At 39.6% G+C, this 13,917-nt stretch overlaps 1 protein-coding gene across 2 annotated transcripts; it reads left to right on the forward strand.

Moving 5' to 3' along the window:
* Positions 1-385: 385 nt before the first annotated feature.
* Positions 386-13,907, forward strand: dnajc16l (DnaJ (Hsp40) homolog, subfamily C, member 16 like). 2 transcript variants are annotated; one of them, XM_082156413.1, is made up of 15 exons: positions 386-516; positions 1,161-1,354; positions 1,552-1,618; positions 2,714-3,035; positions 4,167-4,351; positions 5,722-5,826; positions 5,915-6,073; positions 6,183-6,313; positions 6,394-6,571; positions 6,670-6,852; positions 7,027-7,103; positions 8,945-9,025; positions 9,120-9,209; positions 9,565-9,735; positions 12,559-13,907. In XM_082156413.1, exons 2-15 carry the CDS (start codon positions 1,164-1,166, stop codon positions 13,001-13,003), a joined length of 2,385 nt encoding a protein of 794 aa, XP_082012539.1. In that variant the 5' UTR covers positions 386-516; positions 1,161-1,163; the 3' UTR covers positions 13,004-13,907. The 2 variants fall into 2 exon arrangements, with proteins under 2 accessions (XP_082012539.1, XP_082012540.1); XM_082156414.1 differs by having other exon boundaries at positions 419-532.
* Positions 13,908-13,917: the final 10 nt, after the last annotated feature.

A 13,917-nucleotide genomic window follows, 5' to 3' on the forward strand; every position in this document is an offset into this window, starting at 1 on the left:
CCACTGTGACTCTGAATGCTTTGCTTGTTTTGCATGTCGGAACAATTTTGGCTGAGTAAATATAAGCTAACATTTAAAAAAAAATTTAAACTTTAAAAACGTGTCTGAACGGGTATTAACTTCTCGTTTATTGAACTGTAAAATAATACACACTGTTGTAGTTCTTAAAAATTTATGAGGGACATTACTAAAATCACTGCTCATAAACATTGCTCATCTTTATCTCTTTATTTTCACCATCTCTCTCTCAAAAAGGAAATGACCTCTTAAATAAATAAAAATAATTGCTTTATTAAATATGATCGGATGTCAGAAATGAGATGTTAGAATGCGCAAAAAAAAAAGGAAGAAAAAAAAGAAAGTAATTTGGGATGAAATCAGTCGGACTTTTATCTTAGAAAGTGTTCATCCAGAATCCTTCACTACCGGAAGTGCCGTGCAGGTGAAGCCTTTGGAAAAGATCCACCCATTACCATCAGGAGAATATGGATTGCTGCTAAATTGTGGATAAATACGGTTAGAGCAAGCCTCGGTATCACCATTATTCTGGATTTGTGTGTGTAATGAAGTATGCATAACTGCTGTGATAGCGTCATTCCTCTGTAGGGCGTGCAGCTCGCGCTTCTGCTCACTGAATACATTAAAAGGGGAAATGATTTTTTCCCCACTATATCTGTGTTATAAGACTGACAGTGTTTGTGTCTGCTGTAAATAGTCGCTGTCGAACTGCACTGATCATATGATCACACCGCGCAGCTGATCTGATGCTGATTTGCATTGATCGTTATGATGTGCTGGTTCCCATAGAAACAATGAAATCTATTGTAATATTAGCATTACAATTATTAAAAATATGCGTGTACTGTGTATTGATAGACTGAACAATGGTTTGACTTTTTTTAAAACATTTTTTCATATTTTTAAATGTAATGTTTAAATTGAGTCTAAAAGGCTGTTTGGTTCTATAGTGACAAAATGGATTCAATGAAGTTTGTATTTTTTCCTGGCCAATAACGGTTGAAATGTTGAGTAGCTTTTATTTTTAGTCAAGATTTTAAAATGTGTGAATAGTATAAAGAATAGTCTTCTTTCCCTGAGGAATATTTCTTTGAGTATAATGTGTGATGACTAGCCCCAGTCTCCTCTGTTTATCCTGTCAGTTCATGAAGCAGAAGAAGATGGGAGGCTGGAGTGTGTTTGTGAACGGCTGTGTTTGGGCCATTCTTCTCCTGGCTCTGTTTGGAGACTCACTAGCATCTGCGCCCGAGTTCGATCCCTACAAAGTTCTTGGAGTGTCCAGACACGCCAGCCAGGCCGAAATCAAGAAAGTGTACAAGAGACTCGCAAGGGAATGGTGAGTATTCAGTGCAGAGATCATTGTGGAGACCGAGCACAGACGTGCACTCTCTGAGTGCTGTGAATAAGGTTTTTTCATTTGATTCATAATTAGCATCCTTCTCTTTGATGATTATGTAACTCTCTCATGATGATGTCTGAATGAAAACAGCCACATTTGTTTAATTTCTTTTGTTCACATTTCTTTATCCATAGGCATCCAGACAAGAACAAAAGTCCAGGGGCAGAGGACATGTTTATCAAGATCACTAAATCTTACGAGGTACGATGGTTGCATTGTGTATGTAAGAAATAATATACAGTCAAAACAAAACTATTCAGGGTTTTATTATTTTTGCCATGTTACCTAATACATATGTATGCGTATCCATAAGAAATTATAATATTTCTAAAAGAAATCTCTTATGCTCACTAAGGCTTATTTTATTTTATTAAAACCACAGATTAAAAACAATAATATTGTGAATATTATTTAAAAATTGAGTAGGCTAAAGGTCTTTATTTGAATATATTTTCAAATGTAAATGAATCCTGTGATTAGGGGTGAGCAATATGACCAAATTCTTATTTCATGATATGAGAAATTGTATTTCACGATAATGATATATATCATTATATAGTTATGTTGTGTTATTTTATCTCATTTAAGTTATTAAAAATAAGAAAAAAAAATGTCAATGCAAATTAAAAACAATAAGACAAATACAATATAACACAAATATGAATCAAATGTAAAAATATATATATATATATATATATTGCATAGTCTTAAATAAAAATGTATTCTTATTAAAGTTTAAAAAAAAAGTTATTCAGTCAAGAGCAGCAAGTTATTTCTCTTTTGTTTGATTCACACAATCACATTAATGACACAGAGCAGCAGGGAGGAATATTAGGCTGCTGTCACTTTAAGACCAGATGCACGTCTCGATTATATTGCTACACATCTGATTTCCACCCAACTGTGTGCTTTCACTTTAGACATAACCAGCTGTGTTTACGTGAATACTCCACACGATGGGCATTTTGATATAATTGCGTGTCTATTCGACCATTCAAGCGCAATAAGACGTGAAAGAGAACTGAATTCGCAATCGCATGATTTATAGCAATTTGGCAGATCAGTAGTGTTTTCTGTAATGTATGTTTACACACACACCCAAATAAAATCTGCTCATTATAAAGACTTCTTTTAAGGGTTCACATGCAGTACGCTAACAACACGACCAAAAGTAGTTTTTGAGAGGTTTATGCATAAAATAAGCAGGAGATTACACAATTTTAAGTATTAAGCAACTGGTGTAATATTCATGTAAACATTCCAGTAACGATCATGCATATGATTCACTTTACATAGATTCTTTCCAACGAGGAGCGAAGGGCAAACTATGACCGTTTTGGTCAAATGGACGAGAATCAAAACTTTGCACGAGCGCCACAAGGCTTCAGACACTTTCATGACAGTTTCTACTTCGATGAGTCTTTCTTTCACTTTCCTCGGACGAGTCGAGATTTCACGGAGAGCAAGCACCTTCTTCACTTCAACCAATACATGAATGAGGTGCTGCCAGATAGTTTCAAGAGGCCCTACCTGATCAAGATCACGTCAGAGTGGTGCTTCACCTGCATTCACATTGAGCCCGTATGGAAGGACACAGTGCTGGAGCTGGAGCCATTAGGTAGGTTCAGGATCATCACCCTCACAGTTGATTCATGTGGAGTTGTGTGATATTCTAACACACATGAAGGCCAATTCACACTGCACCGATGGACGCCAACCAACGGCAACAATCATCAGATTACAGTACTTCAATTTTCAGACATTAAAGGAGTATTTCACTTCAAAATGAAAATTAGCCCATGATTCACTCATCCTCAAGCCATCCTAGGTGTATATGACATTCTTATTCAGACGAATACATATATAATAAGTATTATTAAAAAATATATTGGCTCTTCCGAGCTTTATAATGGCAGTGAATTGTAACCAGCAGTTTGAAGCTCAAAAAAGTGCATTCATCCATCATAAACGAACTGCACACGGCTCCGGGGGGTTAATAAAGTCCTTCTGAAGCAAAGCGATGAGTTTGTATAAGAAAAATATCAATATTTAGCATCTAATAATCTAGCTTACGGCCGTACGCAGTCTACTTGCGCCTAAAGCGCAACTCACGCAACTTGTGATGTCAGAAGTAGCGTAGTGCGTCATGGCGTAGCGTAAATATCAGCAGTACGGCGCATTACTCACATAAGTTACGCATAGACTTAAGTCGAATCCATATGTTCGTTTGGCCGGAAGCTAGTTATTTTACTTTATAAAGTTTTAAATATGAACATTTTTCTTACACAAACTCATCGCTTTGCTTCAGAAGGCCTTTATTAACCCATCGGAGCCATGGGTGGATTCACTTTTTTGAGCTTCAAACTGTTGGTTGCAATTCACTGCCATTTTCAAGCTTGGAAGTGCCAGGATATTTTTTTTATATAACTCCCGATTGTATTCGTCTGAAAGAAGAAAGTCATACACACCTAGAATGGCTTGATGGTGAGTAAATCATGAGGTAATTTTCATTTTAAAGTGAACTACTCCTTTAAACACTGAACATGCTCAGTCTGAAATCAAGAGCCGACCAAAGCCTACGGACAGCAGTAACAACACACTGATCTATTGTTGTTGGTCAGTGTCTGTCGGTGCAGTGTTAGTAATTAGCCTTAAGAATGCATAGCACACAAGTATTGAGTATTGAGTAGATGTTTTTTGTTTTTTTTATACTTATACTCTGAATATAACCTCTTGTTTCGATTTGAAGGGATTGGCATCGGTGTGGTGGATATTGGATATGAGAGACAGCTGGCTAACCATCTTGGTGCCCACCGCACACCTTCCATACTTGGTTTAATCAATGGCAAAGTCACTTTCTTCCACTACTCTGTGGCCAGGGAACACTTGAGACAGTTTGTGGAGAGCCTTCTGCCCCAGAAGCTTGTGGAGAAGGTAGGACTTGAGCTATATTTTTAATTATTCAGGTTGTCAGGTTCAACTGCTTAATACAAGCATTGGCTCTTGTTGCTACAAATATGGATTATAAATAAATACATTCAAATGAATGATACTAAAAAGAGTTAATAATTGAAGTTTTATTCAATTTGACTTCCCCTTTATCTTCTTTTCCTCTCCCTTTCCTTTCTATTTTATCGTTTCTTTTCCTTTTCTATTCATGTTCCTTTTCCTCTCTTTCCCTTTCAACTTTTTTCTTTCTCCCACTTTTCTTCTCTTTTTACTTTTTATTTATCCATCTCTGTTCATTTTTCATTTCCTTTTTCTTGCCTTTTCCCTTTCTTTCCTCTTTCCTCCCTTTCCTTTTGTCCCATTTCTTTTCCTTTCTATTTCGTTTGGCTTTACCCATTTCCTTCTTATTTTCCTTTCTTTTTCCCATTTATTTCCTATTTCCCTTTCCAATTCCATTTCCCTTTCCCTTTCTCATCCTTTTCCTCTTCCTCTCCCTTTCCCATTTCCCTTCTCTCTCTTTTACGGTTCCTTTTTCCCTTCATGTTCCTTTTCCTCCCTTTCCTTTCTATTTTATTGTTTCTTTTCCTTTTCTATTCATGTTCCCTTTCCTCTCTTTCCCTTTCAACTTTTTTCTTTCTCCCACTTTTCTTCTCTTTTTACTTTTTGTTTATCCATCTCTGTTCATTTTCCATTTCCTTTTTCTTGCCTTTTCCCTTTCTCTTCCTTTGCTTCCCCCTTTCCTTTCCTTTTCCCTTTCTTTCCTCTTTCCTCCCTTTCCTTTTGTCCCCTTTCTTTTCCTTTCTATTTAATTTGGCTTTACCCATTTCCTTCTCATTTTCCTTTCTTTTTCCCATTCATTTCCTATTTCCCTTTCCTTTTCCATTTCCCTTTCCCATTCTCATCCTTTTCCTCTCCCTTTCCCATTTCCTTCTCATTTTCCTTTCTTTTTCCCATTCATTTCCTATTTCCCTTTCCTTTTCCATTTCCCTTTCCCATTCTCATCCTTTTCCTCTCCCTTTCCCATTTCCCTTCTCTCTTTTACGTTTCCTTTTTCCCTTCATGTTCCTTTTCCTCTTTCCTTTTCCATTCCCTTTACTAATTTTCTTCCATCTCTTTTCACTTTCCCTTTCCCTGTCTTTTTTCTGCTTTCTTTTCCTTTCTTTCCATTTTCCCCTTTACATTACCCTTCCCACTTTTCCTTATCTCCTTATCCCTTTCCACTGCTTTTAAATTTTCCTTTCCCTTTTCTCTTTTCCTTTTTTTCACTTCCTGTTCCCTTTTCTCCCTTTCCTGTTTTTTTTTTCTTCTCCTTACCCTCTATCTATTCCTTTTATTTATTTTTCTATTCTTTTAAGGTGACGGATAACAGCTACCTCGAGTTTTTAAACAGTTGGCGTGAGGAGAATAAACCAAGAGTGATAATGTTTGATGTAGCATCTAATATCCCTCTTTTGTATAAGGTGAGTGTTTATTATATTAACTGTTTGAAATAGTCTGTCTTCTAAATCTATTTTCTTGACACAAGTTGTTATATACTCTTGTTCACAGCTCACCGCATTTGCCTATAAAGACTACGTGAGGTTTGGCTATGTGGATATGGGTCTGACCGAGACCTCCAAAGTTGTGCAGAGTTTCAACATCAACACGTATGCTCCCACCATGCTCCTGTTCAAAGAGAACACAGAGAAACCAGCTGATGTTATACAGGTGAAGCCCTGCTCCCCATTTCCTAACAGCCAATTGCAAGTCTTCTCACAGACTGTGTACCAGTTGTTGTTGTTTTGCTGGACAAGTCCTCTTCTGTTTTTACCCGTAGGCAAGAGGGATGAAAAAGCAGATAATTGACGAGTTTGTGTCCAATAATCGTTTTCTGCTGGTTCCGCGCCTGGTGAATCAGAAACTCTTTGATGAGCTGTGTCCAGTTAAACAGTTCCACCGTCGCAGGAAGTAAGAAATCTGACCTGTAATTGTAGCTGATGGACTTCTGTTTCTGTGAAAACTTCATCTCCTGTCTTTCTGGTCGACAGGTACTGTGTTCTTCTCGTTACTGGTGAAGGAGAGCAGTTTGTGTCTGTGAATGAGGCGTTCTTTGACTTTGCTTCCTCCAACACTAAAGAAGTCCTCAGGTTTGCTTATGTTTATCAGAGAAAACAGCAGCCTCTCTGTGACACCCTGCTCAAAAAGGACGACACAACCCCTCCACAGGTCAGTGACATTAATGTGCTTATACACGCATAATAGGCCTGTTGAGTCACCTTTTTTGATGCCATATGAATTTGGATCTTTTGTGCGTATGACTTCAGGTGATTCTCCTGGAGAGACGCAGCGCTGCTGGAAGGGTGTTGTATCGGACAGTGACGGGTGGATGGAATGGGAGTGATGATGATAAGCACCGCCTCCATGAGCTGCTTGAGATCCTGCAAAGAGACCCCTCCTACCTTACCCACGATGCCATGCTGCCTGAACTAAACAACGAGTTTGCGTCTGTAAGTCATACACAGTAATGAGGGGATAAGATTGTCTTTGTGACTTTGCCATTTCAACTCTGAGATTTAAGGATTTTAGAATATAGAGTTGAATCTCAAGATTTAATTACTAGAAATGATAATGAGAGAAATAATCAATGCAATCATATGTTTTTTTTTCTTTTTTTGTTCCAGATGTTTCTGATTCAGTGGATAAACACTGCATATGATTACCTCTCTCAATTTTACTTTGATCTTCTCTACTCTAACTGGTGAGCACAACCGTAGAATTCACAGTCCTGTTTAAATGCAGTTTCTTTCCTCTTTTCCAGTCAAACTTAAGCCTGTCATGAACCAGCCTCGTATTTCCACAGTTTTGGGGCCAGATTTACGAACAGCTTGCGCCAGCACAAACCCTCTTTTGGCGTCAGGATTTACTAAAGACACGCAGTGAAAAATTAGCGTTGAAAAGGCGTGGACAGTTATTTTTAAGGATGACCTTATTGCATATGCATTTGTTGGAGTTTCCTAGCCTGGTTAAAACCAGACCATTCTCAGTAGTAACTGAGTTATGGTCTGGCAAAGCTTCATTAATAACTCATTTCCAAAGGGGCGTCACCAACGGACGTCGCTCAAATGCCTCTGGGCGCAATTGGATAGACCTAAAACCAATCAGAGCGATCGTCATCGTGTAAAGCAATATGCTGCGTCCCAATTCGCCTAAGTTACACTACGCCATAAAAGTATGTACTCTTTTTGTGAAGAAAAGGTATTTACTTTTGAATGTGTAGCAAAAAAGTAGGCAAGCTTTGGGACATACTACTTCGTCATCTTTATCGGACAGATCTGTCGCATGCATCCTGTCACTTAAACTGCCCTGTCAATCATCTTGTCACAGTTAAAATCCTCTATTAAATCTAATTTAATTTCCTACCGTTTCAGAGAGAAATGTAGTAGCACGTTCATCTGCCAGTGGGTCTTTCATGGAGACTGTCCTCATGTTTTTGCAATTTGAATATAATAATGCATTTAAAAGTTGCTGCGCTTCACCAACGGACGTCGCTCAAATGCCTCTGGGTAGCTATTGGATAGACCTAAAACCAATCAGAGCGATCGTCATCGTGTAAAGCCCGCCTCAACGTTTCTGATTGGTGCCGCGATTTCGACGGATTAGAAATGGGCTTGAATGAGCTCTTTGCCAGACTACTTGCAGAGCAAATCTAAATTTGCTGGAAGTTGTCTGGGTTTTCCCAAGCTAGGAGTTTCCCTTTCAGAAGTAAAATTTATGGGAGGGGAGTATTTAAATGAATCACGCAAGGTGATTTACTAAGGTTTGCGCTCGTCAATTAACTAGTATTTGCACCCTTATTTAACACCCAAAAAAGCATGTTTTAAACCAGATACTAATATGTGCTGATGTTATTAGATTGCGTTCGTCATTATGGAAATGATCAGGTGTTATACATTTCATGCAAAAAAAAAAATTTATACAAATATTACAACAAATAAGAACAGACTCAACTAACTAATAATGGCATTTATCAGTCAGTCTTGTAGTCGCGGGGGTGTGGGGGTGGAGTGTCCTCGCCTATAGAGAGAAATGCAGATTGAGTTAAACGTCATGCAGTAAACGCAGTACTAATTTAGCTTCCGCATGAACGCTTGGATATGCGTCTAATGATAGCACACATTTATCTAGGTTACAGTAGAGCGAGAGGCCATGTGAAGTGGCTAAAGCTAGGCTACTACATGCATGTTTCAAATGATAAGCCATGTTTGAGATAGAGGCAAACATTTGTATGCACATTTTTGAGGTCCTCCTTTACCCTCTCGAAATGATCCCACACTTTGGATTTCCTGTCCAACATAATCACCACATGGACCAGCCGTGTTTACGATCTGACCGTCATGCACTGTGTGACTTCACCAACTCCTGTGGATTTTTTTCTGCAACCAACTGACCAATTAAAATTTGTTTGACCAAGCCTCTTCTCATCGATCAACGTTTGGTCAACTATTAGGGGGCAGCACTACTATTCTCATTGTTTTTTTCATTAGTTGTTTTTTATAAATGAGAAACCTAAGAGCTTACATCTAGTTCTGCTTCCCCCAGGCGTGAGATGATGCCCGTACTGTCTCTGATCTTCTCCGCTCTTTTCATCCTGTTTGGGACTGTAATCATTCAGGCTTTCAGGTAGGACTCCAGGTTTGGTTTGTTATATCCCAGTGCATTTCTAAGGAGAGTTGTATATTATATTTACCTGTTGTTGTTGTTTTTTTATGAACAGTGACTCTGGTGAAGAAAAACCAGCCAAACAAAAGACCACTGATTCACCAAAGACAGCGGAGAGCTCTCCAGGACCTGAGAGCACCTCAAGGTGTGAAATTGCTTGTTTGAGATTATATAATTTAATGGCAAAATTGCACAGTGACATAACATAACAGCATGTTATTTGAGCTCACAGTTTACACCTGGTATTAAGATGCGTTTTGGACGATCGTATCACAAGTGGATGAAGGAGACACATTCCCGTTTACACCTGGTGTTTTAAACAGTCTCTTTTGTTCACTTTCAACCACTTCTGTCCTGATTTCTGTGAGAGGAGGGTCTGTGCGTCGTCCACTTGTCATTCGATCAACTAAAACGCATCTTAATACCAGGTGTAAACAGGACCAAAGATGTGTTTAGCTGTTTATTAGACAAATTCCTAAGAGTTGGTTTTCCTGTTACAGTCGTCCACCTAAAAAGAATTTTGTGGAGGTGACGGAGCTGACGGACATCACCTACATGAGTAACCTAGTCAGGTTAAAGCCTGGGCACATCAACGTAGTGCTGATCCTCACTGATGCTTCTAAGCAAGTGCTGCTCAGGAAGTTTGCCAAAGAAGTATATTCATTCTCAGGGTGAGGCGTGTGTGTGTGTGTGTTTGTGAGAATGCTAAAACCTGTTTCTGGAGATCAACCTTCTTGCAGAGTTTAAGTTGTGATCCTTTCAACACTAACTTCCCAACTTGATGTGTTGCACATCTGCAAAACCAATTGTAGCATTCGTCATCTTCTTTCGAGCTTTAGACAACTGAGCCGAAGTTCAAAACTCAAAGATACATTCCTAATCTGAATTTGAATTGAACGCAGCATTAATTCTGACCCTGCTCTTGCACACGTGACTGTATTTTTCAATTAAGGGCTTCACACTAGAAAAAAAAACGAGTAGGAAGGCATAGGGTACGATTTAAAGGTGTGGAAATAGTTAGAGCTGTGTTTTCCTAAAGCATTGTAAGCCTTAGTAGATCTTGGAGAACACTGGTGCCAATGGTTTCTACAATCTACTTAGCCTTGCAATGCTGTTAGGAAATACAGCCCTGGTCATTTTGAAAACGCACAACTGGACCCATTATTCTAAAATTTTAATTGGTCAACTTAAGCCCAATCAAAAGGTGCATTACTTTTGCATCTTTCCTCTACTTCTTTGCAAAGCACAGTCACCATCTGAATTATGGATTTGCAGCATTCACTGAAGTATCATAAACTAGTGGTCTGTGCAAAGTTGATTTATTGAAGTCATGCTCCTTGCAAGATTTGTATCTTGCTCCCATAGAAAGTCTTATATTTTGTCCCTCCCATCTACATCTTTCACACTTCGTACTATTCCCAGCCCTCAGGGTGAGGTTTACACCTCCCTCTCCTGTATGATTCTGTCTCGTTCCAGGACCAAAGGAAATTCTTATTCAATATCCCACACGCACAATTGTTTAGACCTCACATTGTTGCATTTGGAACACCAGGCAAAAGAAAGGTGCCTTCCCTTGCTGCTTCATAAAATCGAAAAACATTAAGAATATCCAACCCAACACCTGAATTATTTTTATTTTTGTTGCTGAACACACGAATAACACAAACAACATACTGTACCTTTTATTTTATTTTTTTAGATATTTACAATTAGAGTCAGTACTTTCTCCCGTTACCCACGCACACATCAGTATCTTCCCTCCTGTGCTCACCATTTTGAAATTGAAAACCTGTGCGGCACTCTGTTGCATCGGGTCCAGCGGATCCCGAGATAGTCCCGCTGGATTGCAGACCTCAACCGTAAACCCGTTATGTAGTTATGAATCCCAGACAAAACCAGAAATTTAAATGACCTGCTTCTGACTAGTGTTGTCAAAAGTACCGACTTCGGTACCAAGTCGGTACTGAAATGTAAAAAATGTGACGATACCAGCATTTCCCTCTAGCATTTTGAACGCTGTTGAACGAATTCTTAAACACCTCTGATTGGCCATTGCGTTCACCGCTCAATATGTATGTCCCTGATTGGCCATTGTGTTGACGTGCTCAACATATATGTCTGTGATTGGCTACAATGATCAACGCTTCAAAAACGTTGTCTTCACTTACACAGATACACACAGATACATCAGTGGATATATTAGGTATCTGCTGATAGACGCCTGCTTTTAAAGGAGAACTTGGTAACTTTTTTAACTTAATAAAACTGTCTAGAAATCATTTGGATGGTTAAACAACCTGTTCTGGTGATATTGGTGACTTTCCCCGCTCCCCCCAGCGTTCCCAGGCGGAAAACCAACCTTGCAACTTGCGCACTGCCGTCCCGGCAAAGTGAAATTGGAAGTCTCGTGAGAAGCGAGAACTAGAACGAGAACGAGCGCGAAACACAAATTGCTTTACGGCAATTCGACATAAACACACACGCATGTATGATGTATTACCAGATTACCCACCTCGGTAGACATAGCTCCACACGATACAGTTGGCTTGCTCCGATCAAAACAAACGCACATGAGCAGCGGTAGAGAGGGGGAGGAGGCCGCCGCAAGTGAGTTTTTTACGACTGTGTTGTGAAATATACGCCCCCCCACAGCTGTAGGGGGAGCTCGTGGGGAAAACATGCGACAACAAAAGGGAAAATCAGCGAAGAAGTGACTAGAGTTCGCTAGAGTTACAGAGTTCTCCTTTAAAAGCTCCCGTGTGTAAGTGCTCGGTGAAGACAACGTTTTTGAAGAATTGATCTTAGTAGCCAATCACAAACATATATTTTGAGCGCGTGAACACAGTGGCCAACCAGAGGTGTTTAAGCATCCGCTCAACTGCTCTCAAAATGCTAGAGGAAAATGCTGGTATCATCACATTTTTTTTTATTTCAGTACCGACGTAGTACCAAAGTCGGTACTTTTGACAACAATACTTCTGACATTCAAAATATTCCAGTCATGCTGCGATCCGAACAACTCAATCCAGGATTCTCCGACCTCCACTTGGAACAACCTATGAAATGTCCTTTAGATATGATGTCAAATGACACTTCTCACTTTACAAGTTGGATCTCCGACCTTAAGTGTCGTTCCAGTGATCATTTTCAAATAAAAAGTTATTCCAACAAAAAGTATTCCAATTTCCAGTCATGCTGCACTCAACCTTGAACTTTCCCATCTCCACTTGGAACAACCAATGGAATGTCATTTGGATATGATGTCAAATGATGACTATTACAAATTCGATGTCAAAACTTAAGTAGTGTTCCAGTGGTCGTTTTCAAGTTAAAAAGTTGGACAATTCCTATTTCAGAGTCTGGAAAGTAGCATTAAATGCATTAAATGCTGAAAGAAAGTAGATCTCCAGTAGCTGTACTAAGCACCCCTGCTCTAAACGTAATTTTTGTAACAAACAAATCCAAAAAAAAGCTATCCCTACTTCCTCTTGCAGGTCTCAGACTCTTCACTACTCGTTTTTAAACGTGGACAAGCACAGCCAATGGATGGATTCACTCATGGAGTCGGCTCCTGATGCCAGGCCGTCAGACTGCTTGGACGAAGAGGAAGAGGAGGAGGACACCACCTCCAACAAATCAGACTACACTGGCCACGTCCTGGCGCTCAACGGCCACAAGAAGTACTTCTGCCTGTTCAGACCTGTGTTTACGGGGGAGGAAGCCGAATGCAGCAGGTGGTCCGACGAGGATGCGTCCACAGCCGGGCCAAGCAAACCCTCGAGGTCCCGGTCCAGTTCCCGACAGAAGGCCACCACTCTGGAGATCCACCACAAACTGGACCGACTGGGTCTGTGGATGGAGAGGCTCATGGAGGGAACTCTACCAAGACACTATGTTCCGGCCTGGCCCGGTCTGGACACCATAACGCCACAGAAATAAGACTCCCGCTTGTCCTCAGACCCATTGAAGGAGGCATGTTGTAGTGACGTGAAAGATGTTGAACTCTAGCTTTCAACATCTTTTCTATCCAAATGACTTGGTTATTATCTGATATTAAGTTATTCTGTAAAACGCACTGGTTATGAGTAGAGGTTTTCTTCATTTAGAGCACCATGTGCTCGTCTGCTGCTTTAGGGGTGAAACTCCTTTCCATCTGCAAAGTACACTGTCTTTTTGTTAGTATGGTTGTTTCATTACTGTAAAGATGCCAATATCCAGATAAAGCCACTCTGTGTAGCTTCCAACAGGGCTAAATGTGTCTTAACACAGCTGGGTATATGGCGGCTTCGGCCCATCCTTATGATTTTGTCCAGGACCTGGTGAATTCAAGCGATGGCCCTGGCTTCAGAAGCAGTTCGTAGTAAGGTAACCTTTCTGCCTTTTTTCCAGTCATTATTTGGAATATAGAAATAAGAAAAAATGTGTGTGTGGGGGGGGGGGTGGTTTAGTCAACCCATTCTCCTTATGCAAAATCTCTAACTACAAATTATCTAAACTGTGGTGCATGAAAAGGTCACTGTTGCGTTTTGAAAACTTGAGAAGATACTTAGGTTTTACTGCCATTTGTGCATGTGCTGCCTTTCCTCAAACTACATTCTTGTTTTTAATGTCATTTGCACTTTGATGACTTGCTTAGGATTCTTTAATTCATAAACGTAATAATATTTAAATAGAGGTTCTAACTGCATCTGAATTAACATAACCAGTTGAATCAGGTTACAAATGTCTCTAGATCATCAGTTGGCATTTTTGTTTTTTAAGAAAATGACTTTGTTGCACTTTTTTGTGGTTGATTTGCATATCATGTGCATTGTTTAAAAATAATAATAAAGTTTGAACTGTAGCCACATGTT

This window comes from Leuciscus leuciscus (genome assembly GCF_965113295.1).
Source record: "Leuciscus leuciscus genome assembly, chromosome: 23".
In the NCBI taxonomy this organism is placed as follows: Eukaryota; Metazoa; Chordata; class Actinopteri; order Cypriniformes; family Leuciscidae; genus Leuciscus; species Leuciscus leuciscus.